The 27,727-nt window shown below is 38.5% G+C and overlaps 1 protein-coding gene and 1 long non-coding RNA gene across 24 annotated transcripts in view; one reads left to right on the top strand and one right to left on the bottom strand.

The window, feature by feature from the left end:
- LOC144672709 (zinc finger CCCH domain-containing protein 10-like) overlaps positions 1–27,727 on the bottom strand; it is a 53,766-nt gene that overhangs the window by 14,711 nt on the left and 11,328 nt on the right. For 2 of the 23 annotated variants that reach the window (XM_078534645.1, XM_078534646.1), the window contains exons 2-3: positions 17,445–17,493; positions 17,287–17,319 (exon numbers count right to left, since the gene is read on the bottom strand). The exons of 3 other annotated variants lie outside the window; for them this stretch is intronic. In XM_078534645.1, coding sequence (XP_078390771.1) covers positions 17,287–17,319; positions 17,445–17,493 — 82 coding nt within the window. Of the gene's footprint in view, positions 1–1,984; positions 3,004–3,032; positions 3,137–4,679; positions 11,818–15,695; positions 15,775–17,286; positions 17,320–17,444; positions 17,494–17,616; positions 18,849–27,727 lie in introns of those variants that run through there. 18 more of the 23 variants (XR_013574147.1, XR_013574139.1, XR_013574138.1 and 15 more) reach the window with 17 other exon arrangements.
- On the top strand, positions 63–26,744 carry LOC144672716 (uncharacterized). The gene is made up of 4 exons (XR_013574152.1): positions 63–202; positions 17,458–17,535; positions 25,775–25,868; positions 26,669–26,744. It is a non-coding gene; the product is annotated as an uncharacterized LOC144672716 (long non-coding RNA).

Genomic DNA, 27,727 nt, shown 5'->3' on the forward strand with positions numbered 1-27,727 from the left:
ATATTTACACCCCTGTGTATGAATCTTAAGACATACGTACAAGAAGGTGGCGAGAAGCAGATAAATGGTACAATAGCAAGGAAAGTACATGCTTCAGGTTGATATGAAAAAGTGGAATGAGGTGGATAATCAAATCGAGGGATGAAAGAGAACTGAGAAAAGCGAAGATAGAGAACAGAACAATAAGAGCAAAACAGATGAGGTGAGCTTATACGGTCAGATTTTAAGACGACAGATAAAACAAGCACATACAGGCAATGTTCCCTCTATGCTGCGCGACTAAGTTTCCAAGCGGGCCTTGCACAAGTTGGCCCTTTTATGTTACCGCACAAAAAAATTTAAAAGGTTCTGCGCATGACAAAAATAAATTAGAGGGTAGGTAGGTTGCATATAGGGGGTTAAAAAGCAGTTCCATCGGAAAAACTCACTTATCTGGAAGATAAATGATTAATTAGAAGCAAACCAAAGAGAGTACATTGTCCATGTGTTTTCTAGCATATAAAAGGCCCGAAATATGTGAGCTCTGCTAGTATTAATTTGATGTCCTTAAAAGTGGGTTTATGTTCTAGATTTTACCGTCACTGGTGAGATGTTGTGGAGAATGATCCTTAATTTCTTAAAGTAGCTATTCAATTCGATCTAAAATACTTAACCAGTTATCAAATGATTCTTGCTTTTATCAAATGATTACTGCTGCATTCACTTTTTGTCTTCACAAAATTAATCAAACACTCCTCTAACTTGCTTTCCTGTAAAATCTGGTGATACATCCCACTTACCTACATCCAAAGAGCACAGGTTATCAAAAGCCAAGGCTCAGCACCCCCTTAGTGTGCGCAGGGCACTGTTGGAGTTTCTAAAACTGCACAATTTACTAGAATGGAACACTGGTATGCTTTCAATCACCTGTCTATTAAGCATTTGCTTGTGGAAGCCAGATGGGAAGTATCACAGACCCCACTGAGACAACAAACCCCTACAGGTTCCAGTAATGAGCCAGTCTGGCTAGTCAATCACTATTTGTATCCTGGAGTAGTGTTGGCCAGCCTGGCAAAGATATCCACCAGACAATTGACTTGGTTCCAATCTTCCATCATCAGGTGTGTTATCTTGGAGGCAATTCGGCCCACTAAGTGAACATAAGAAATAGGAACAGAATTGGTCATTCAGTCCCTCAAGCCTGCTCTGCCATTCAATAAGATTATGGCTGATCTGATTGCGGCCTTAACTCCACTTTCCTGCCTGTCCCCCATACCCCTAGACTCCCATAGCAATTAAAAATCTAATTCTGCCTTGAACATAATCAATGCCTCCACTGCTTTCTATGAAAGAGAATTCCAAGGACTAACAACCCTCTGAAACCCTGCTAAACTTCCTTCCCTCCCCAAATGGAATCGTCACTAACTGGGCAATAAGCAACTGAAAAGGCTTTGTGATGCAGATAGCAGGTACCAGGAACTCCTCACAAGCAATGTGGCAAGCAGCAGAATTCACTACAACATGTGTTAGTGCATTCTCACAATTCTCCTGACCTTAGCATGAGTACATATCATATTCCATTAAATGATGGTTCCACTAGTTGGGGCTGCATATTGTCAGCAGCAGCCACCATTCTTTCGAAAGCTAAATTGTGGCAAGCACTGAGCTTTGGAAATGAGTGAATTTTCTCATACTTGGCCTTCAGGTAATGGCTTCCAGCAGCTCTTTCAAGATTCAGAGTTTCCTCATCGCTATTAATTTGGTGAAAGGATTTATGCAGAACAGCTTGCAACATGCCAGCCACCTTAGTGTTCTATTTAAGTTCAATGCCGCCAATGAATGCACTAAATTTGCTTTAAGCTGCAAAACAGGAGCAAATTAATCCCTTTTTTCTAGCAATTTGTCTTGCATTTGTGACTATAAATTAGGTGTACAAGTTTATTTCTTCGTGCTTAACCCTCAGAATTCCACTAATCAAATGTTTTCTTTCTGCGCATGCTCTTACCTTGGCTGCTAATAAATATCTTGCTGGGAGCTTTGCATTTTTTGGCGTAAGCAGTCAGCTGAAAAACATCAAAATTTTGATCCTTCACTCAGACCCGGTCAGATCGGACTCCAGCGATCTGTCTCCCATTCTGCTAAAAAAATCGGCCTTAGGATGATTTTAAACAGTGTGGTGCCTGCTCCAAAATAGACAAGTCACAGAGCCACAGGAAAACAGGTAAATTTACTAGATATAACTAAACAATTCTATGTTCTGTTCTATTGCAGTTTATATAAAACTAAATGATAAGCTAAATTGAAATTTTAAAAAATTAAGATAAAATGGAGAATACCAGGAGGAAAAAGACAAGACAGCACAGAAGTAACTGTTTCATAATGGTTTAATATGTATTAATATGATAGCAATATCACAATAGTAAAGATTCTTGAGATCTCAGCATTGTTTCTGTGCTGCATGTTATATAGTAATGAGGTGATTTTTAAACCTCGGCATATCAGCTTAAATAAAGAGTTGCATTTTATATAGCGCCAAAACCGGATGAATTACTCTGAACAGCAGTGATTATTATATAAGCCAATGTAGCAGCCATTTTGCACACAGCAATATTCCATGAACAGCAATGAACAAATAGCCAGTTCATTTTTTTTGTCATGTTGGTTCAGAGAGGAATGTTGGCCAGGCCATCTCCCTACTCTTTTTCAAATAGTGCCTTGGGATTTTAATATACACTCATCAAAAGGACGGCACCCCCAATAATGCAGTACCCCACTCTGTAGTGCACTTGAGTTGGGTTCAAACCAACAATCTTCTGACTCAGGCTAAAGTGTTAACAACTGATCCAAGCTGACCCATAACACTTCAACCTTAAAAAGTACGCCCAGGAAACCACCATCTGGCAGTCTTTTATCGAGTTTACACCTTAGTTTATAAATAGCTGCAGCATTGGCACTTTGGAGAAATAAAATGAGTGGTGTTGCATGTCCTTAATGTTATAAATACAAAACATTTTATTATTAATATACAGAAATAGGATGGCAGAGCAGAGCACCTTGTTATCACTCTTATAGAGTGGTAGGGTCCACAGTTTAATTTCCTACAGCTAAGTTGTTGATCTCAGTTGGGCTAACTGAGCAGGCAAGCCTTTCGCCTTGAAAAGGGAAGATAAATTTGGAGCAACAGTTAACCTGCTTCCCTCAGTGGCTTATTATGAGCGGTGCTACAAGAGGGCTTAATAATCATATATCATCCAATATATTTGTATGGCAAATGTTGAATCATATGCAATTTTTTCCACAGCTTACCTTTCACGTGAGGGTTATACAATATAATTAGAGCAAAGCATATTAGCAAATATAATTAAAACTATGTAAAGAAACGTCACAATCTCAATTGGGTTCATGGTGGTGGTGGGGGCAAGGGTAGGTGGAGAAGAGAGAAAGAAAACAAATTAAGTGAATCTTCCTGCTTTCGCGCACCTCCTAGTAGCCGCTTTAATAATAGCAGAGGCCAGTGCCTGCCCATCATCTTTACCTGGGACCATTAAAAAAATGGAAGGGAGAGGAGAAAGGGGAAGAGGGTAGAGGAAGACTATTTAAATTGGGATAATTAGTTACTTTCAGTATATGACACAAAGACTCCTGTCCTTACCGAATCATGTCAGTTCATAACAAAAACTCAACCTTCTGTTTTGCTTTTAGAACAGAAACATCATAGCAGCCAATAATGTTGAGATGTACCAATTATGGCAAGAGGGTCAAATGCAACTTGCAAGCCCTAGTAGTCCAGCCTCAAAATTCAGCTCTATTTGCGCTAATATTTCTTACTTGTTGGTTTGTCCTGTTTGAATTTTGGATACCTGCAGGTTTTAGAAATAGCCGTTTTCAGCGCTGTTACCTCAGTGGTGGATAAATCCTAAATCAGAACACCAAAATCTGTTAGTATCTGCAACGTGGTATATCTGTAAATTAACGTGAATTAGTTTAAACTTGATATGCAGCCCATGATGGTTCCATGGTATCCACAATGCAGCTCAAAAGGTAAAAAAAAACTTGGGAAACTCCTGCTTTAGTTACACTATACTTGAAGATGAAAGACTGCTCATCTTGGCACTACATTGATTATTATGGAGAGATCCAGTTTCAACATAAACCCATCTGGTCATTATGTAGCTTAGTTTCCCCCCACAGCATTCTTTTGTCAACTGAAGGGGAAATACACTCAATCCTCAAAATAAGTTAATCCGTGACTCCTGATCTGTACTGATGCTTTCCATGAAGATTTTTTAAAATTATTTTTACCGCAGCCTTGCTCTGAGACTTCTTGTTCTCACTCCAAGAGTGGCCCGACTCAGATGTCAAAAATGCTTCTGAGTAGTTCCTGGACTCAGCCAATGAAGAAAAGACACCTAACCAATGAAGAAAAAGATAAAAAAAATGGACGTTTAATAGTAGACACTCTAATCATGGACTGGATTTATATTCCATCTGTTGCCAAGCACAGGCAGTTTAAGATGGGCCCCTGGTGATTGCTACAGTTTGTATTTTTAACGACATCTTTTTGTCTTTATGGCTGAATGATTTCCTTAAACAATACCTTTTGTGAAGCCAATCTTTATACTCTGCCTTTTGCGAATTAGCATAACCCAGGTCTAACTATTAACTCTGATCATAGTAAACCACTTACCACGCCACCAAACCACTGCATATGAGCAAAAGCAATTCGCCCAGATTTATTTCAAGACAATATAATAGAGACAAAAGAGTGGCAAGATACAATACAGCATAATAATCAAACTTACAACATAGCCAAATGGGGGGTTGACTCCTTGAAAAGACAGTGTCCATTGTTCTTATAGTTCCTCTCAGAAAGTCTTTAGAAACACACTGCCATGGCCAGTAAATATGTAGGATTATTCTTTGAGCCTTTATTGCCGACTTCACAGAGAGATGCAACAAATAGAGGACTGAAGACCACAAGAAAGTTCCTGAATTATAGGAATGTCTTTTCCATTGGAGTAGAAGCAGTCGCTCTGAAGATAGTCTTCAACAAACAAGATTCAAGCAGACTTAAAGTACACAAGTTAACGGCTTGGAACTGTACCCCCTCTCAATGGTCTTCCCTCTCCCAGCCTGGCCAGTTTTTAAACACTTATTAACAGAAATTACATTTTAGACACCCACACTGAGATTCACAGAAATACACCATAAAGGATCTCACATAAATAATGGACTGCATTTTGCCAACTAGACATAGATATGAAATAACCACAAAAAATGTATTTGCATTAAGTAAGCTGAAGATTGTATGCAACCATCCAAGTGCATTAGACATAGAATAAAGGATGTTTCAGTCACCCCAGAGTCTCAGTTGGCTAATGCTATTTTAAAATTCAATTTGCTTTATCCAATATCATAAAATCAAGGCCACAATTTCCATTTTCATCATTGAGTGCTTGGCTTTAGTTTAGGGGCTGACTTCAGAATTATACTGACACTGTGTCATCAAAGTCAATACATCAAAGTGGCAGTTTAAGCTCAGCCTTATATTTGACTTGCCAGTCTACTATGCTTACTACTGTTCCTTTCTTAATCCTTTTATTTCCTACTTTGCTGTTCTTTTTGACTCAGTATTCCTCAATCTTCTTTTTCCTAGTATTGCTTCATTTTTCTCCCTTCTTTTCAAACGTACAATTTTGTTCTCTAAATTTTCATTTTTTTCTTCTCTACATTTTCTCTTTTTCTTTTCAGTCCTGTTGCTTGCTCTTTTTTTTGAGAGAGACTCTTTTTGTCGTCTCCACCTTAAAGCAGATTACCAGAAGTGACACTGGGATGCTAAAACCTCCTGGCCTGGAAAATTTGCATGTATGCATGGCACAGGTTAACATGTCTGGCCGCAAAAATATTGCAAATGTAGACCTAAGAAAACAACGAGAGTTCTGTTAAGCAAAATAGAGGTTGAGATTGGTAAAAGAGGGAAGACTCATGACAGGGATAAGGTCAGTGAGGTTTCTGAAGAAATACATGAGTAGTGCACAGGAGATAGGGCATGTTGGAGAATCAATATTTCCATGCCAAAAATTTCTAAAATGGTGTGTGTGTTGAGGACAAGAATTAAAAGATAGGGAAAGTGGAAAAATCTAACATCCATCGAGTTTCTCATTTTTTGTGGAATGTGCTTGGTCCCTTTTTTCCCCCAAATGTGACTTTTTTTTTGAGACAGTGAAGTTCCATGTACTTGTTTGTCAGTATTCATGATTGCTGCTTTAGTGAATGTGAAATTTGGAATCTTATAGACACAGACTTTCCATGAGGTGCAAAATTTTTATGTAGATTTGACAGTGCTAAGAAAGAAATCACTATGAATTGATTTGTTACATATTTACATAACAAAATGGCAACCATGAGCTGGCTCAATTATTTTGATTCAAATATTTAACTGGGAATAACATTTATTCCAAAATATTGTGGGGGGGAGGGAGTTACTGAGGTCTAAAAACACCTAAGCATGGGGCCATTTGCCGGATTGAGACAGATTGTTTTTGTTGGGAGAAAAAATGGCAACAACCAACATGACAGTGAATCCTACCAGAGTAAAGGCAACACAGCTTAATGGTCTATGTCTGAAATACAAGTAGGTATGATAATCCACTGCATCTTGCAATTTAATTCTTATGATTTATCAGATTTGTTCCCCGCCTTTTGTTGAGCTAGCTGACTGCAGACTGCAAAGTGGTTGGGTGTTGCAATTGGCATCTACATGTCTTTATTAAGGAGAGGAGTAACATCCAGGGCTACTGTTCACTATCCAGAGATCCATGGTGGAATCCTGCATATGTGAATGTTGGTTGGAGATATGATTTGGCTGTGATACTCCCCCCACGATTAAATAGCTTGCCAACGCTCACCATCTAGGCTCACATTTGAATAATGGGCATCTTGTAAATAGAGAACGTGGTGCATTAGGAACTGCATCTGAACAAAGAGTCTAAGATTTCGGAAGCAAGGGAGGAAAGTGGCAGAAAGAACTAAAGCTTCTTCAAATTGTCATTACACTGACATTTTACACTATGGAGTTTTCAGATGCAAGTCCTCACCCATGATTCCCATGTGAGGGTTTCTGATCTTGGCAGGACTGGGATCAGAACCCAGTTTTAAATCAAGTTCAAACTGATAGAATGATAGTCTTTTCTCTCCTTTGCCTGCAAGAGCTCTATGAAAAGCAAGTTTGGCCCATCTTGGCTCAGATGATAGGTGGTGTGGAACTACAATACAAACTGCCCCTTTTTTAATATTAATAGCAATCTCACTAAGATGCAAAGGATGGCTAGGTGCGAGAAATGTATACTCATTAGCCCCAACCTTTGAACAGCCTCTATCCGAGATGCCTTCAAGGTAATACCAGCTCCATGAGGTCATCAGATTTGCTATTTGTGACTTACTGGTACATTATTTGTATCACTGAACACAAATGAGTGAATTTGCTACAGTGATATCTGTTTCCGTTGGGTAGCTGACGTTCTTTTGGAAAATTTGGAGCTGGTGAGCCTTGGCTGTGTCATATTTTTAAGAGATCACTACACTGAAAAGTTTGAAAACCTCAAACAGAAAAAGCTTTCTTTTGTACCTGTAACTGACGAGGGGCTGCTTAATATCGAATGCCTAGAATGGGAGATCTCCCACCTGATGAGCACAAAAAGTCACATCTAAGATATATCAATCAATCAAGGCAATATTTTCAAACACACCCAACTTCCTAAACATTTGACTAGTCTCAAAATATAGGTAAATCATAAAAAGAATCTTCTTGTAAAAGTGATCTCTCAGAATCATGTGTTGAGTTCTTAATTATGCAGGGCAGATGGTTTATGTAAGTATCTCCTTTCCAATCAGGTATGTGCAACAAATTAATTTCAGTGACATTTCTTGTCCCTTGTCCTTCCTAACCCAAGAGTGTCCCTAAGCATTTCTTAGGCAAAAGGGTAGGTAGTTCATCTGCATTCAGGTTTCTGCCAGTCTGCATAAGAGTAGCTCTGGGTGAGCTGAACACCAATTCTACCCTCCTGTGATCTGCGCACAATGCAAAAATAAAAAGACAGTGCACTTAATATGTGAAAAAATTATTTTATTGTTATACACTCACTAATAGGCTTTCACAAATTTCTACTTTTAAAAGGTGTACAATTAACAGTAAATGGATAGAGGGGTCTTCCCAATTAGGTATCAATGCAGAGGTTAATAGATGGCAGGCATGAACAAATTAAAAAGGTATATGTTTTTATGATGTGGCCAAACTTCAATGTCGGGGACTGTGATTTCAATGTAGGATCTCTACACACTGGAATAATCCCTGTTGATAAAAACTAGGTATTTGGAACCCTGAAGGTCTTTCTATCTGTGGAAAGATTAACCTTGAGAAAGAACATTGATGTGATTGCATAGAAAAGCACTGACAGTAAATACCATAGCAAAAATATATATATATATTTTATATATATATATTTTTATATATATATATTTTATATATATATATATGTATTATATAAAAACACATATATACTGTATCATTAAACCTTTCCAGCCACAAAATAAAGGCAAAGCTCAACAATTTTATTGCCTCTGAAATCCAGACTATTTGCCATTTGCAGTATCTGCTAGTCTACTAACCATTTCAGAGAATTTAAATTAAATTCAAGAACATCTAATGTTTTCGGGAAAACAAATTCAAACTAGGAAAAACTGAACTCAAAAAAGAGACATAATTATTATAATTATTATAACTCAGATATACGTATTCAATATTACAACACTGTATTATGGAAGTCCTTTTTTAAAAAAAATGCACGTTTGTCCAAGTGCCTAAACCCATGGACCTTAACTCTTTTTTGGATTAATCTATCACAATTAGCATGGTATAAAATTTCAAGCTTTACCAATACTGTAACTAAGAGCTGCAAGAGAAAAGTAAAATACCATTATTGAGACTATGTATGTCACAAACACAAGGTCGTAATAATTGAACATCACAACCGTTTTCTCATTAAAAGTCTAATGGTCTCTTAAACTCACCAAATGTATTTAAGAAATTGTGTTGTGGTTGTTTTGGTAAGTGCTTCATGAAACTAATCCTATTGGAATTCCAGGGCACCTTGGGTATACTGATGCTCATACTAAGTTGACCACCATCTGCTAACAAAATATTCCTGGAAAGTTTTGTCATTATCATACAAACATCAAAAAATAACATTTCGGAACTGCCAGTCTGAATATTCAATGGTTAGGTCAAGGTTTCCTTGGCTGGAAAGGGGTTAATAATATTATGCCCGAATACACTCAGGCAAACGACTAAGCTCATGCAGCAAGTTCACACAGGGTTGTGTAATAATAAATATATTTGGGAGAGAGAAAGACAACATTTCAGCGTACTGATGTTAAGTAGCAAAAGGTTGAATACATGTGACATTCAAAACAGCCAAAGGCATCTAAAGGACCCAAAGAATGTTTCAGTTCTGAAAATGTACCTCTCGAGCAATGGCATTATGCGCCTTTTTGCATACAAGTTCTGCTCCTGCCCCAGCCTGGCATTTCCTTATACGAGGCTGAGAGATTAGTTAGCATAACAGAACTGGGAACATACAGACACCGCCATGTGCTGATCCTATATCTTGTGCAGCTGAACTGTGAATACCAGTTACCATTTTATGTAACATTATTGGATTACAACTACAGTGTACACAATATTAGAGCAACTGAATAGAAATAACATCAAATTTCAGTTACACAGACTCCTTCACTCAATAGTTACATTTATTCCTATACACCCTTAGAACTGCAAATTCTCATGCCTTTTTGGAACAAGATAGAAAGGAATTCCATAGCACCTGGTATCTACGTATTTAGTTACTAATATCCAATTTGACGATTACCCAGTGTTACTTGTACTTTATAGTGTGCGTGTGTGGGAGGGGCGGGGGGGGAGGGAGAGCAGAAATAGTAGTACAGTAAGGATCCTCTAGTGTTTCAAGGGGCTGAGGGGAAATTTCTTGGCAAATCAAGATGTGCAGATTGCTTAAAAAGTACAATTATCTCTTCAGAAAAGATGAGTGTCCACTTTGGACAACAGGGATAACCCACAATTTTTTTTCATTACATGCCAAACGCACTGTTTGGTTTGCAGGGCACCATACCTTCAGGGGAAAAAGTATTGCAGCTGCATTGTGTCATTATATTTCAGGGTATTCACTTGACTGGTATTGTCCATTATCTGAGTTCCTTTGTAATGTTTTACATTATTGTTTCACACATGTTAGGAGTTGTTCCAGCTCACTCACTTAGAGGAGTTTTTGGAACACTAACGTTGGTATACTTGAGTCTGGTCCAGCTCAGTTCAAAGGCAGCATAGTCATCACCATTCTAGTTTCAATTACATTTTAACCAAAATCACCACTAAAACTCTGTGGTAACACTCCCTCACGTACAGAGAGTACAACCTTGAAATTAACCTTGCTACGCATTATGTATTGTCTTAAGACATAAGCTGCATTTCAACAAAGTTTGCTAAAGATTTGCAGTTCCTATGATGCTGACATACTTTCGCAACTATCATTCAACTGCTCTTCCAAGTAGCAATTTTTCCCAATATGGCTTCAATTAGCAACTGCTGCCAGCATCAAGCAAAAGCTAATCCAGCTACAATCCATAGATGTTTCCTGCATGGCCTTTTCAAATTGCCAAGAAGCTTGGTATGTTCCTTGATTGGATACACTGAAGCAATAAACAACAGTTTAAGGATTTGAATAGCATTCGTCAAGGATATTCCACACCCACCACCCCCCACCCAACATCACAGGAAGCAGAGAGTCTGATGCATTTCGGGTCACTGCTGAGATGTTAAGAATTTTGGAAGTCAGCTCATTAGAACCATTTGACTAACTTTTTGATTTTGCAATTTTTGGAAGTAACTTTACTCCCAAAGTCCCCTTGTTTTAATTCCTGGAGAAGTGCAGTGGCCGAATCTCCCAGCTGTTGTTGTGGGCAAAGAGTTCACCATTGCTGCCTTTATTTGGTTGCGGAGAAATGCGTTCTGCTCCAAAAGCACCTCATTGTTACCCATCAAATTTGACACCTGCTTTTTGAGTTCCTCATTCCGGTTTCGCAGCATAAGGTTCTCCTCTTCCAGGTATCCAGAGTCAACTGACCGTCGACTTGTGAGATCGTACTCGTACACTTCAAACTCAAACCCTTCCAACTTTCTCCTCTTCAAGCGGTGATCATACTCATAACAATTGATACCACTGTTATTATCCAATCGATCATATCTACGCAATGGCTGAGAAAGTGGGGGGTCTCGTGACGGTCTGATATCATGTTCTGAATTGTCACGTTTGAAGTGCCGGAATCTACATTTTGAACCTCTTTGACAATCACCTTTAAGGTAGTCACGGCATACTGGAATCTCACTTTTATCAGCAGACAAGTCAGAAACTGACAGACCATAGGTTTCAGCCACCTTGGAACGCAAGTGCAAAGGAAGCTCCCCTGTTTTTTTGTAGTATTCCTCATCCTCTGCTGTCCCGTGTATGAATGTGCACTTTGCACGGGTACAAACATTATTCATAAAGTAATGACAGAAGACAAACTCATTCTTTTTCACACCTAGGTCATGTACCTCATTTATGTCCGGGTGGAGGTATTTGCAGGTCTTGCCGCGATAGCAGACATTGCGCAGGTAGTCCCGGCAAACGTCTTCCGTGCTCTGGCCAGCCCCGTCTTTGCCATTGTTAACAACATTATTGTCTGCCATTTTTACCGATTATTTCTGCGCTGCTCAACAAACAACTGCAAAAGAAGAATGAATCATGTCAGAGAAAAGGGACCGACCACAAAGTAAGCGTGGTTCATCTTCGCTACCCCCTCTAAAAAAAAATCCCACGCAAAGGTGACTTAATCGAGGGTACACAACGAGGATTAGCTGAGTTTATACCAAGAGTGTGAAAAAAATCTCTCAATTTGTAAGCACTCATGTTTATTAGCCGTCTTGTTTTGTAAAAGCAGTAGCATTAAGAAAGGTGTTTGTATGAGGCTTCAATATGCCAATATTAGCCATTTTTTATAGCGCCAAGTTGTCTGATTGGGGTGTGATCTCACTTTCCAGCTGTTGATATGATTTATTGAACAGTGGGCTCCTGTCTTTGACAGAAAATTGCAGCAAAAACGCATACGATGATATCTATGACTATCTTAACCTTTAGATTATTTGCCCTCAGTTGACAAGGCCCAGAAGACAGAAGTTAAATTTTAAGCGCAATACTTTGGTTTAAGATGGGCTGCATTAGACAGAAAATAATTCAAATAAAAATAGCAAACTGAGGGGGAGTGTGGACAAAGAAAAAAAGAGCTAAAATTCGAAGAAAGGGTGAAAATATTTTTAAAAATATTCCATGTTAAATTGTTTTATGAATTTATTTTTTTAAGTTAATGAACTACTGACTTTTAATTATCCTTATTATTGTAATATTAGGTTATGAGTCAGCACCACAATATATAGGCTGAAAACTTAAAATGATGTGGTTAGCCTAGACAGCCTGGAATTTTCCCAGGATATGCAAAGTATTTAAAAAAGTTAAAACACTTCTCTATGAATTATAATTTACACAATACTCTTATTGATATGGATGTATTTTGAATGGCTTTCCTTCTCCTCCCCTAAGCATGGTATTCTCTTGAGTTTGGAGAGTCTATGCACTACTTTATCAGCAGAATCAATACCACTCTTCAGTGGCAGTCAGGAGGTGCACGTAAGAATTATGGGAAAGATTCATAGCTTAGCCTAAAAGCAGTCCAAACACAGCACCCAGAGGAAGCAAACTTAATGAAAGCCCATTAAGGCACCAATTTGATCTGTTTTCCCATTGCAGGTAATAGGGGGCACGCAGCCAAGATGGAAAATTGCTGGCAAAGCACAATTAGGATTTATAAATGGAACCTTTTGAACAAAGCTTTCTAATTCTAGGTCCTATGTAACGACCAATTTTGTTACCTTTCTCCCTCCCCCATGCACCATTTCCTGACAGAGAAGAATAACTTTCATGCCTTCCTGTAAGGAAAGCACCTCAAGAAACATGGGACTAAATTCATTACTTACTGTTTTTTTTTTCTGCAATGTACTGGCATTATATTTCACCTTCAGCATACCACCTCCATCTCACAACTCCAAGGTAAGAGTGTTATAGCTTGTATGACTGTCCAGAGGCAGTGTGTCAAAGCTGAAAGTTACACCAATGCACTGTCACTCAGTTATGGGGAGCCACTGCAAATAATTGACGACAACTTTAAAACTTTCATTTAACCTCAGGGGTTCTTCTGGCAGTCAACAACTCTTTTACCATCTCTGCTGGTTTACTACAACAGAAGAACTGCTCAACTGAATTATTGCCTTATATCCGTTATCATTTTTAAGAATTGTTATTTAAATTGTTAAAACTTGGGTGGCCTGTGCAAATGATAAATGCCTGAAAAACTGGGGAAGTAAACTAAAGATGTTGAACGCTTTCTGCAGGCACACATTTTGATCGACTGCGATCATCATTTTTCAAATTGAAAAGTTGATTTTTCTTTTATTTCTCAATTGAAACAATGACATAATTATTCTTATAATCTGATGGAAGGTGTGTAGAGTATCACAGTACACACAGAAGCAACAATATTTCCCTGTAACCTAGTTAGTGAAATAATTCTCCAAGTCATGATATAACACCCTTGAGAGAAAGGGCTTACATTTATATAGCACCGTTCGTGCTCTCAGGATATCCTAAAACTAAGGAATTGCTTTTGCATTGCAGTCACCGTTGTTTTGTAGGCAAACACTGCAGCCTATTTGCGCACAGCAAAGTTTCACTAACAGCAATTGAGATAAGTGGCAAGATAATCTGTTTTTCGTGTTTGACAAGGGATATATGCTGCCCACGACACTGGGATAACACCCATGCTCAAATTTTGCGCCAGGGTCTTTTACACCTGCTTGAACAGGCATATGGGGCTGCAGTTTAACATCTCAGCCAAAAAAGCCATTTCTGGCAATGTAACATGCCCTCAGTACTGCACTGAAGTGTCAGATTAGATTAGATTATGTGCTCAAGTCCGAGAGTGGGCTCAAACCCACAACCTTCTGAGTCACAGGCCCAGCATGCAAATAATCAAATCATGTCACAGTGTCACAAGCAATCCTCCAGAGAAAGAAAGATTGCAAAACAATACAAGAACACTAAGTTTCTGTAAACTATCAAGGCAAGCACATTGTGGAGCATGTTCCAGAAGCAGCACATTTTATTGCAGATTATATTCTATATGATGATAATATATGAAGACAAACAAAAATAAATGCATAACATTCACATGGGAGCATTTGATTTATTGCACATAAAAATCATGGGGTAAATTCACAACCTCCTGGTCCAAGGAAGCACAGGTTCAAGAATCAGTGCCAAAGAGTTGCAGCCCAATCTCCAATCTGTGCTTCCTTTGAAAGTGATTCCCTACCCAGAACAATGAATATTCTCACATAATTCAGCCCCAGAGGTGTAAATGTTGAGTGATTTGACCAGGCACATAATCACTCACTCAGAATGGCAGACAATAAACTGTCTTGTGAGGTCACTCAATCGCTGACACCACTGGACTGAGGTATTGTTTTTATTTTGCCAGTAACCAGTGGACGAGCAAGCATGTTTATAGAGGAACTGTAACTCAAAGCTGCCAGGATATTACTATAATTATTCCTTTTTTTTTTTGCGCATGACTACTGCTATCTGGAATTGGCACTGGTTTTGCGTCTTAGCCACTGATATGGGTATAATAGTTACTTGCCAGGATAATGCTAAAATTCTTTTTTTTTTTTGCGCATGACTTGTGCGATCCAGAACTGGCACTAGTTTTGCTCATAGCCGCTTTCAGACCTGTTAAAAGTTGTTTGCCATGAGAAAAAAGGCATTGCTTGCAGTTTAAATAGCAGTACGATGGTGAAATAAAAGCTGCAGCTCCAAAAATTCAGCATTTTTGTAAATCCTCCTGAACAGCTCCCTCTTTTCATGCAGGTTTCAAACCAGAAAGTCTGAAAGTACCCCATTTTACACTAGATTCATATTTAAAGCCAGCATCTTTATCCTTAAAGAAATTTAGCAACTGATGTTCAAAGGCTGAAATGAACATCATACAGCAAATTAAAGGCAGCACAGAACAGCGCCAGTTGACAGGGAGGGTACTTTCTTATAACATTGGGAGCCGAGCTTAAGACTTTTCATAATGAAAATCTGAAGGAACCTGGCTAACACTCTCAGAAGCAGCAATCAGCAGCAGAGGATCTGGCTTTAATTAAGATGTACTTTCCTCCATTTGTTACATTAGTGCAAACATTCAGCGTGACTGCAAGCAGGGATTCAAATGACAGCTTATGTAGTTTTGAGAATTAAAGCACAACTTGATCAAATGGATGCCAAAAGATTTGACTACAGATTTAGCACACTGTTTAGGAAGTTATGTTATTAAGCACTAGCACACAATCTAACATTTGTATTATGTTCACTTGCATTGTACAAATTGCATTTTGACAAAAATCACTTCAAATTGAATGAAAATCTTAACTCCTTGAGATCATTAGCTAGTGTCTATTACAGCATCAAATATGGTTTTCACTTTAAATAATACTGAAAGGAACCCACCAGAGTCCGATGAGACAAAGTCCCTTATGTTTTTATGGAAGGCAAAAAGCTCCAACTGTCCATAAAAGGATCAGGTGTACTGAGAGAAAAACAAGAGCAGAATTATTTGCAAGCTGCTGAGTTTTCAGGGCAAAGCTGGAAAGTAATTTGTTTCAGGCTATCGAGTACATGGAATATTTCATGTCAAAAACACATACAGTTCTGTGTAACACTTCGTGAGTTATGTTAGCAGTAATCATGCACAAATGGAAAGTGTGCAATGTGGTTATTTTGTTTTTAATAAATTTAGTGTGTGAAAAATTACATAAATCTGACTAAAGCCTACTGAAATTCTTATCTTACTGAGGGCATAATTTAGTGTTTTTGAAACAGAAATAAAATTATGTGCATCTTCCAGTTTGCCTAATAGCAGAGAGAGCCAAAAGGCTGATAAAAATCCCTGTGGGTTTGAAGTTTGGTTACTTGGGTGATAAATTGGTACAAAAGAAATTCCACGTGTTTGTCTATAAAATGTGTCAGCACAGAAACAGGTCCCATTCGGTCTGCGCCCATGTTTTTCTCCTCAATCCACCTAGTCTAATCCCATCCTTGCTCATTCGCCATGCTCTTTAATATCTCACCTTGTTTAATCCCATTTTCCTGTTGCACCCCAAACCTTTTAACTTTCCTCTTTTTCAAGCAACAATCCCAAGTTTCTTTTAAAATAATTTATGTACTCTGCTTCATTAAGAGGATTCAACATTCTTGCACTTAAATGGTTCAACTCCACCCCCCCCCACTCTGTTTCTGTGATTATCTTAAATTTGTGCTCTCTCATTACTGTTTTAATCTTAATGACAGACCGCCGAACTCACGAAAAACAGCTTTAGCTTCTTAAGTCTCTCTTGATGACATCTCCTCATCCCTGGTAACATTCTAGTGAATCTGTTACACCTATTGCTTTCATAATCCTTCTTATAAATGGTATGGCCAAAAAAACTGAACAGAATACTCCAACTACAGCCTGACTAAGGTTTTGTACAAGTTCAACATCCACTTTCTGACCTCTCTTTAGATTTAAAAAAAGATCAAGGATTGTGTGTGCCTTATCTATCACCTTATGCACTTGGACTTCTACCTTCAATGACCTGTGTATCACACATCGAGGTCCTTCTAACCCTGTTAAAATTTGACTTTTTACAGTGTACTTCCTTCCTCTTTCCTTAAAAGTGTGCTATTCTACATCGAGTTGCATTTGCCACTTGTCTGCCCATTTTTTAGTCCAAGTCCCCCTGTAGTCTTTCACCATTGGTCACTGAAGAGATACAATCGGGAGAATTCTACTGTTCCAAACAGGCCCATTATTTAAAGGAACATAGCACTTGAGGACAAGAGAATGTTTCAATTAAATTTCAGAAGCAGTGTTGTGTTTTTAAAATGACGTGACATTAGAGCTTGCAGCACCATGTGTATTACTAATCACAACTAGCAAATTTATAAACTCCAGATCAGTTTCTTTTTAAAAAAGAATTTGCTTAATTCATGCTATGTTGTTTTTAAATGACAAAGCAGCACAGGATTTCTAGACATTTAAAGAACCTGTAGGACTCACCACCTGTTGCCAGTATTCCTCATTCTGCGCCAGCTAGGCAAACCAAAATCAAAAGGCAAGGTGACCAGAATAATCAAAATAAAGGTTGAATGAGACATAAGTATATGCACCTCTTAGTGAATTGAATGCAGAGCCACAAAACTGAAAAATCTACTTACTTTTTTATTACAGAGTTCTGAGAATTGCTCTGGAGGTGCTCCATTGGACCTAATTTTCATGGTAATAAAAAAGGCACATTATACCACCTAGGTGTGTAACATACAGTTAATAATTCACTTGAAACAATATAGTATAATACAATCCAGAATATAATCAAAGAAATAACATTACCTACATTGTAAGGTCTTTCTCATTTCTTCAAATAAAAGTATCCTTCATATACCTCAGGAGAGAGTACAGGTTACCTACATGAACACAATCCCTTCAGACGTTTCACTTTGATGATGTTGCCCATAAGCTTTTCCCATCCAGTACCCTTATAGTGACACCATTCATTTGATGCATAATTTTCCACAGCAAGTAAAACAAAGAGTAATACATGTAGCACAATATTAATAATGTGTTGCTTAATATAGATACACAAACATGGTACATAACAATGGGTCATTTTTATGGTATTTCATCAATAAGCATGAGGAGTGGCTGTCAAACACCAAATCACATTTTACAAAATACTTAGTGAGAGCAGACATTCTCCATCAAAGTGAAAACAGTTTTGCAAAAGGAAAATCTAAAGATAAAGAATTTAGACCTCCGGAACAGCAGTACCACTTTGCGCAACAATGGAAAAGAACTAGCACATGAGCAAAAGGAAGGTGCCCTTATACAGCACAGGAAAAGAGTATCTTGTGCATGCTTTTCCTAAAGCAGGTGTTTCTTAAAAGGATATGTCCATACTTGTTTTCCGTTGGCTGATAATCTGGATTTATTCCTACTAGGTAATGATGCCTAAATGAGACAGAAGTCAGATTGTGCAGCTAAGAAGAAAGTCTAGAATGTTTTCAATTAAAAGATATCGATCAATAAAATGTAAACGCACAAGATTTCTTTCTCCTGCAGAAGAAAAATCTGGCCTACCAATGTATTGAAATTCCCTTTCCCAATCTACCCACAATATTGTGATGTGTTGAATGATTTTGTTTAAATTGACTACTTCTTTGCGTCATGTACCCACAGCTTAATATACTAAGTGAAGCCAAACCTAAAAGCATTAACATAACATTTTTAAGATATAAATTGATATTTAAACCCATCCAAATTTGTCTGCAAAATTTTCTTAAGGTTTGAAACACAAATTGGCAGAATGTAACTTCAAACACAATAGCAGCCTCCCAGTGAGTAAATACACTAAGTATTGCTATACAGACCAGGAAGTAGATTTATCCGTGGTTTGTACTGTTTGCTAATCAATTAGCAATTAGGCTGGTAACAAAAGCATTACAACTGACTGCAGCTCCATCAGCTGGAAAGGGTAGTGGCATGTCAGACAGAAATGCTCTGCATTAAATAGTCAAAACGTTGAATGAATCACTGTCAAACATAGCTATCCAACCAAATACCTAGCAATTATACGGGTTGATCTGCACTTTCAATTTTCCTCCCGAAACTGGGAACTACTGGAAAGATTTGGCACCCGACTACGAAAGCTACGACTAGGGTTTCAAGAAAGTTGTGTTACTACTACAGTACTAGCAGCTTCAACGTTTTAGAAAACTACTTCTTTACTGATAGTGATTCTATATATAAAAGGACATTAATTTAGAAATATTCATTGTGGGGCCCCGTGCATGAACCAAAGTTCCATCATTGCATGGCACATTCTATTTGTACCATCTATCCTTCCTATCTGATGCTGCAAAGTGACGGGCTTAGCAAAAGATAGTTTTTCCATTTGCTTTGGCAAGGTAACTCATCATCTAATTTACAAGACTCACCTCCGTTAAATATAAGTATTTCAAGTCCCCAAGCCTGCTTTTGCAGTGAATCTCAAATCTCAGGCCCTGATACAAGCTAACTTGTCTTTCAGATCCCAGTTACTAAAAGGCGGGTGCTGTCACCTTACAGTTTGCAGCATTTGTTTTAAAACAAGATCCTATTTGCTATTGGTAACTACACCATGCTCAAAATAGCAACATTAAAAAGCTTTCAAATTAGCAACTTCAGAAAAAAAATTGGTGTTAATAACTTGGGATGCACCTTATCCACTTAACTGAAGTGGCTAGGCCTCCCAGCCTACCCTACTTATGTAATAATTTCAGAGCTAAATATGATCACATTACAATTAAATTATCTGAATTATTCACTTTTGTAAACTTGGTATTTCCCAAACCTAGATAAAGCCATGTCCCATTATATACATGCTGAGGACATGAAGTCTGTTGGGAGGGTGCAGAAAGAATAATTTCTGTTCTATTTTATTACAGCAGCTTCAAGGCCATTGCTTTCGGCTTCCTTCCCTGCTTTAACTGCTCAGTGATGGAAGTTTTGGAGAAGATTTAAGGGTAGTGGTAAAAAGTAAGAAGAGGTAAATTATGATGGTTTTGAAAATGGTGAGAGAGGAGGCAAAATGGAGGAATACCCTTGCAGAGTGCAGGGTAGTGATTAGAGGATTCTGCCATAAATGATGGAATGGAACAGGGCAGGAACAAATGGCAGTAGACCAGCATCAGAAGAATGGAGGATGCAGGCCGTTAGAGCTGTAGGTGATTTGAGTGTGGGCCTTAGTAACAATTAGACACAGATAGAAAAAAAACTGCAGTTTACATAGTGCTGCTCAGGAGGATGACAATAGAGATTTCCACTAAAATGTCCCTTCCTGGTCTCACACGAGCTGACATTGCAATTGGTTCCCTCGCCTCAGATAATATCGCCCCACTGCCTTTTGAAAATATCTGCCATCACCCCGCCTCTTCAAGAAAAAAACCTACCCTCAAGCTGTGTCCTTCAAAACTACCACTCTATCTCCCACCTGTCTGTTCTCTTCAAATTCACTAAATGGGTTGTGGCCTCCAAAATCTATGCCCATTTCTGCTGCAAGTCCACCTGAATCTCTCCGAAATGGTCCTGGCTGCTCTCAACACTGAAACATCCTCAAACACAGGTACAATTTACATTCTCTGTGACTGTGACCACCGGTGCATTATCCTTCACCAACATTTCTCTGTTGTCTAGCTTGATGGGCTTGCACTTCTTGGTTCCACTCTTACCTAGCCACTATACCAAGGGCATCTACCGAAATAGCTTATTTTCCTATTTCCATCGTTCACTGCCTCAGCATCGAATTCAACTGGAGATGAGCTTCTGAGTTTGTATGCTCTCCATTACAATGATGGACTTCCCCATCTCTACGCCTACTTTAATCCATCTGCTACTGAAACCTTCATCTCTACCTCATTATCTTTGGACTCCATTATTCCACGGCTCTCCCATTCTCCTTGCTCAGTACACCAGCTTATCCAAAACTCTACTGCCCGCTTCCCATCATGCACCAAATCCTAATTGACTTTTTTCAAACACCTGTGAAGCACTTTGTAACATTTTCAAAGTTAAAGGTTCTATATAATCGCAAGTTGTTGGTAAGACTGTCAGAGTACTCCACTCAATGGTGGATCAGTTTTATCATGCCAACTAATGGGATGGACACCCTTTTTACACTCTCCGCAAATTTAATCACCACTATCAAGTATCATTAACACACACATTGCATTTTTTTGGAACACAAAAATTGTTGAGTATTCTGGGTCTGCCTATAAAGAAAGACTTAACTTTCTAAAGGTCATGGTGGCTTGTCCAGTTTATCACATGGACACCTATACAGCGAAGCCAAGACAAGAACATATGAATGGAGATGCTAAGATTGGTTCCATGAGACATGCAACAGTACTGGTAAACTTATTAGCACAAAGAAGCAAAAGCACCAGAAGCACACCAAGTCAGAAAGTAGTAGGTTTGACCGAAAATAAGGTTAATTCTGTTGATGTGCATTAATTCAGCCAGCATGAAAAAATGCAGTTGGAGAAAGCTGAAAGATAAATTCTTCACTATGGGAAGTATTTTTAGAACACAATTATGAGACCTACCTGGAAATTAAGCACAAGATAAAGCAGCTTGTGCAAGTGATATGGAAAAATAGCTATGCAGTGACAATCAAGGCTATTCGGACAAAAGCGCCAGAAAGGCTGGATGAGGTTCTAGAGATAGGATAGGTAAGGTCATGAAGGATTTGTAAACAAGGATGGGGATGTGAGATGACCCATGTGCTGGAAAGCCAGCATGGTCTTTTGTGCAATTTCTGTTCAAGAACAGATTGTGCTGGGGAGTATATTGAGAAATGATTAATTGGTTTCCTGATTAGGATATCATTATATTCCAAGAAATGCCCATGTGACCTTGGGTTACCATAGGATGAACAGTTAAGCAGCAAAGGGAAAATAGAAAGCTAATTGCAGTGGGATGGGGTCATCCAGTTCTTCTTCCCCTTTGCACGAATTCCCAGTGTTTTTAACTGCCCAAAGAGAAAACAAGCAAGGCTCTCTGAATGGAAGTTTTCTATTTGGCAGTTTTCAAATGGATCCTGGTGTTGAAGCAGATCTTTGGAGAATAGAGCAAAGGCTGTGCTACTGTGTGTGTTATACAGTTGGAAAGGACAGGACACTGAAGACAGAAAGAGCGAGAGATGGTGGATTGGACAATACCCACTAGTGCCAGAGCCCACCAGGCCATTTAAAGGCATCAGAGAAGGGAGTCTCTGGGGTTTCTGTTCCATCAGGACTGTTGTAGCCCAGGTGAGAGGGGGCTCATAGACATGCATCTTGTCAATGGTAATCGTGTCCAGGGACTTCAGGTGGAATACGGCTGCTGGTAGATGCAACTCAAGAGCCAAAACGATTGGATAGGAAGTGAAAAATTCTACAAAGAGAGACTGAACTGGAAAGACATTGCATGCGGTCCCACATTCATGCAGGATGTGAGTACTTGTAAGTACGTGAGGAGTATCTTTGTCATATTGACTATTTATAGCAAAATTTACCATTTTACTTAAAATATCCTTCACCTGTTAATGTTTCAGTTCTGTTGATTTTAGTTGGTTTGTTACAGTAAAAGGTTTAAAGTGAAATCTTGTCCAGTGGTTTTCTTTCCATTTCCATTCCTTTCTTTTTAAAGAATCGTGGCAAATAAGCGAGTAGTGCTTAGCATGGAATAGGATGCAAACTGCAGTTTTGGAAAACATCTCATGTAGAGTGGACATGGAGAAATTGTCAAGGGGAGAATTTGTGAAGTTGAGTCCAGAAGTAATGAAAGTGCAGAAAAGGATTTCAGCAGCAGTGGGGGAGGAGAAGAGTTAAGTGCAGAGGCTAGCAAAGTTATAGAGGTGGAAGCAAAGAGCCATGGTGCATCTTATAGTTCAACCTGAGCATTCAGCTGAAGGGGAATTAAGTCAGAGGTCTTAATAGTCTTTGGTGGGCACAGCATAAGTTATATTCGATCTTCCCGATTTTAAATTGGCAAAAGTTTAGGCTCATGTATAGCTAAATGTCAGACCAGCAGTCCCATGATACTAAAGTGGTTTTGAAGTCAATAGTGGTAATAGAGAGGTAGAGCAGGGTGCCATCAGCACACATATGGAACATGAAATCCCACTTATGCAAGTAAAACAAGAAACATTAGAGTTTGAGGACAGGTGATAATGTTATTGACACAAGTGTTGTTACTGGCTTTGAACAGAGATTTTAATGCTGCGAGAACAAAAGCTAGACCAAACGGGTTCAAAGAGAATTGTGGGAATGGCTAGTGTAAAGCTAAGCATTCAAAAGCAATGCATTCAAGGGCCTTGAAAAGGAAAGGGAAAATAGTTATGCAGCAATAGCTTGAGAGGACATAAGGAACAGTGCCTATACAAAGGAAGCAATCAACTTTGCTAGCGAGCACTGGGGCAGGGAAAGTAGTTGAGTAATCAGGAGTTGTGTGCAGTGGAAATAGAGAAAGCAAGAAAGGGGATGATCCGAGATTGGTTTTTCCCCTAAAGAATAATCAACAGCAGGCATTTGTTAAATATGTTAATGAAATGCCAGGGCTACATCACAAGGCTGTGTAAACAGCATGATGGCTATATCTTAGACCTAATGGTCAATACAGATGAATACAGTGTGAGGGTAGCAGGAAATGGATAAGAACGGCATGAAATCAAAGGCCTGATACATTGAAATGTTAACAGGTTCTACTAATAATGGATACTGTGGTCATTTAAATTTAGCTAATTCATTGAAGCAAAACTGACACAGCTACGCAAGAGGAACCATTAGGCAACTAAAAGTCATTAATGTGGCTGTAAGGCATTAAACCATGTTTTGTACCACAATTGGCTTTAAATTTGAGATAAGGGAACCGAAAGTACAGCTGAAGAAACCTGCACAACTTCAGATGAGTATGGGGAACAGGCCAGACTGAAATCCTTTAAACAGGGATTTAAGTTTCTGTATCGCCAATAACATGGATAGAAGTGAGGATTCTCTGCTTGATTATAGCTAATAACAAAAAACTTAGAAACTCCAGTTCCAATGAATGTGGCCATAATCTAGTTGTTTTCTTTCAGAAAATCTGCATATATGCAGCAAAATTTTCCCCTCAGTAGTACTGCATTTTGATCTTTCCCAACAGCTGAAATGATGCATGTAGTTTACAGCATGGTTTCCAGTTTGCAATTATTGTTATGTTTAAAAACTGTAAATGTGATTTGCAGAGTTTAATTTCATGGGATAACTATGTCAGGGTGGGGATACACCCTATGTGCACATCAATTCAGTAAAGTTGTAACTCTTCAGTGTGTATAACTAGGCAGGGCTGAAGCCAATTGTATTCCAGTAAAAACATTTATTTACAGATGTGCTGCCATGAGAGCTTTGCTTAAAAGTGACTAAACATTTAAGTATCACAAAAAAAACTGACAAGGAAGAGTTTTCAAAAGCCATAAATTTAGTAATCCAATTGTACTGAACCAAATGCCATTATTATTTTGTAAATTAATTTTAGTTTGTTTTTCCAATGAGTCTGAACAATTACAGTACCAGTAGTTCCAGTATATTGTATGAAGAACCACTCAAATGTGCTCCCAGGCCTTTAGGTCTTGACTTCTTGCTACAAATTAAAGTGACTCCCAGCCAATTTAACATACTCACTCCAAACAGCGCATGTACAATAAAGTCTTAGAATAATCCCACTGAGCCTAGAACTTTATCAACAAACCAGGGACAGGATTACCAACACAACCCGTCTCCTTTTCTCATAGCTCTAACACAATGAGGCTGAAAGACCTCCCAGTCAAAGGGTAACTTCACAAGGGCATTAACAAGCCTCTCCCAACAAAAAGGAACATTTGGAATCATCCCACTATTAATTATTACATGCAAAGTAGCAATTTGTGAATTATAGAAAAATAAACAGCTAGATAGGAGACTTAATTGAATTTTGGAATTAAAAAAGGAAAAAACCCTTAGTTTCCTTCCCTTCAAGACGATTCAGTGGGGGTGGTGCACCCTCTAATTCTTCAAATAGGTTTGAGTCAATTTTTAAAAAATGTTATTTCTGAAGCTTTCTAAAAATTAAAAATGAGGATAAAGTGAATTACCCCCAACACCATTGCTTAAAAAAAACTAAGAAAGTGAAGGGGCAAGGCCAATTTGGAGATACCAGCAAGGTTGTAAAGAAAATCAGCTAAATGAGGTGGTAGTGATGACTTGAGGCGAACCTTGGGTTTAATACGTCTGAAGATTGTTATCTGATAGGTGATCCCTCTCTCACCTATCCTCTAATCTCCCTCTCACCATTGGACATTTCCTTACCTCTCTCTACTGAAATGGCCAATACTTCCGAAAATATACAGTCCGATGCACTTTTCTACATGTTCTTCCCCTCCTTGCATCCCCGAAGTGCTGAAATCAATACTCGTTGCAGTTCCCTACTTTCACTCACGTCTTCTGATGTGGAGTATTAGCATTATTATGCTTATTAGATTACTAAGATTTTCAATGCATTATTAGCAGCAAAACATAAGAACTCAAAGCCGCAGTCCCACATTTAACCTCCCCGGTCTTAGATTTTCCAAAATGTTACAATCCTAAGCAATCGCTATTGTTGTGCCTCTGGTGGTGCTAATAACATCTGTAATTCTCAAAGCTGGGAAGAGTAAAATCTGATTTGTGTTTCCACGCCTGATTGTCATTTACTGTAAGCATACAAGAACAAGTGATGCCCTCATGGTTCAACTCAGCAGGTCTGGCAGCATCGGCGGAGAAGAAATCAGCTAACGTTTAGCTGATTTCTTCTCCGCCGATGCTGCCAGACCTGCTGAGTTTTTCCAGGTAATTCTGTTTTTGTTTTGGATTTCCAGCATCCGCAGTAGCTTTTAGCTTTTTGTTTTTACCCTCATGGTTCAACTGTTTACCACCCCCACACAAAAAAAAATTGCCTTTTCTGTACTTCTATCCCACAGCTAAAAGAAACCTGATCACAGTCTGCTGCATTTCTCACTAGGAATTTAGACTTGGAAGACCCCAATGTTTACATCAAAAGGTAACAGCTAAACTGTTAAATAAAAACTCCTGCACCAATGATGCAACTCACTGCTCCGTATAGCCTCTAACCTAGCTCTGGTTGACTGCAAGTTTGAAACACAGGCTAGTAAATCTATCTATAGAGGGGCCTATGCATTGGATAATTGTTTAGAAGCAGCAGCACAACAGACTCTCATAGGAGAGGACTGCATGCAAAAATAGGGTTGCAGAGAAATAAAGATTTTTGAATTAAAGAAGCACCTGAGGCATAGTTTTCCAGTTTATTCCTCTGCAAAACACAAACTAATGCCACATAAAAATAAAATTGTTCAGTATATTTTCCCTCATGCTCCTCCAACTAATTTAATCTTTCCTGTAAGTACTGGAGTTGAATTAAGCTGTAGAATCCATAGGAACCCACAATGCTACCATCACTGGATCTAAAGTAAGTTATGTGGAAGTCATTAACTGCTAAGAAAATTGTCAACTGCTCACCAGCATAAAACCCTATTTTAAATTAAAATTGGTTTGTCAAATCAAAATTATTTGTTGCATTGTCTGCTTCTTGCAATTTTGATCAGGATCTAAAAAAAGATAAGGTGCAGAATAAAAAAACAGATCAGTAAACTGAACTAGTGAGAACCCCTTTTAAGGTTTATCCTAGTTCTCAACTGACATCCGTATTCTAAAAGTTCTGATTAAAGGTCACGACCTGAAACTTTAACTCTTGTTTATCTCTCCACAGATGCTGCTAGATCTGAGTATTTCCAGCATTTTGTTTTTATTATCCATATTCTAGTATGGGGACATATGAGGAGGAAGCTGTAGCATAGCGGTATTTTCACTGGACTGGTATTCCAAAGACCCAGGGAAATGCGCTGGGGACCTGGATTTGAATCCCACCACAGCAGATGGTGAAATTTAAATTCAATAAAAATCTGGAATTAAAAAGTCTCACCATTGCAGATTGTTGTAAAAACCCATCTAGTTCACTAATGTCCTTTAGGGAAGGAAATCTGCCATCCTTACCTGGTCTAGCCTACATGTGACTCCAGAAATACAGCAGTATGGTTGACTCTTAAATGCCCTCTGGGGAAAAAAGGCAATTTAAGGATGGGTAATAAATGCTTGCCTAGCCAGCGACACCTACATCCCATGAACGAAAAAAAATGAAACAACCTAATTGAAATATCCAAACAGATACTGGGGATGCTCTAAGAAAGTAAATTATAACATTTTGGTTAACAAAACCAGAATAGGAAGATTTGCTGGATCGGTGTGACCAACTCCTTATGCATTGGCCTTGAAGTACTTTTGTATGAACCTACAAAACTATCTACTACCAAACTGTCCATGGGCTTATTTTATTAGCCTAAATTCACATGCAGTATGCATTAATGACCTACCATTTTGGAACACAGCAAAATACCGTAAACAAGATCTTTAACTTCCCTAGCCCCAAAACTGTCTCTATTCAATAAATTCTTTTGAACGGAAGATTTTTCTGGACCGTTCTTTCCTTCAAAGCCGCATGAACCTAACTTTCAGTAGAACCTTATTCGTCGGTACAAAATGGTGAAATGGCCAACAGTAAATGAAAAAAATACCTAACAAGGTTATACTTTCGCCTTCAGGCGATTTAATTTTTTACTTTCCCGTTCTACCCTACTCATTAATTTCCTATTCTGCTCAATATCAAATCTTATCCACTACTCAATATTCCATTTGACACTCAACTTCTTTCAGATGCATGTCCTCACTGCACAATCACTACACCTTGATCTTCATATTCTTGAATGGAGCAATGAAAAGGTTCATTAAAAAGTTCTTTCTAGTCTCGAGTCCCTTGGTGACCTTATATTGCTGACATAATCTTAAATACTTTCACCTTT

This window comes from Cetorhinus maximus, chromosome X, assembly GCF_964194155.1.
Source record: "Cetorhinus maximus chromosome X, sCetMax3.hap1.1, whole genome shotgun sequence".
NCBI lineage: Eukaryota > Metazoa > Chordata > Chondrichthyes > Lamniformes > Cetorhinidae > Cetorhinus > Cetorhinus maximus.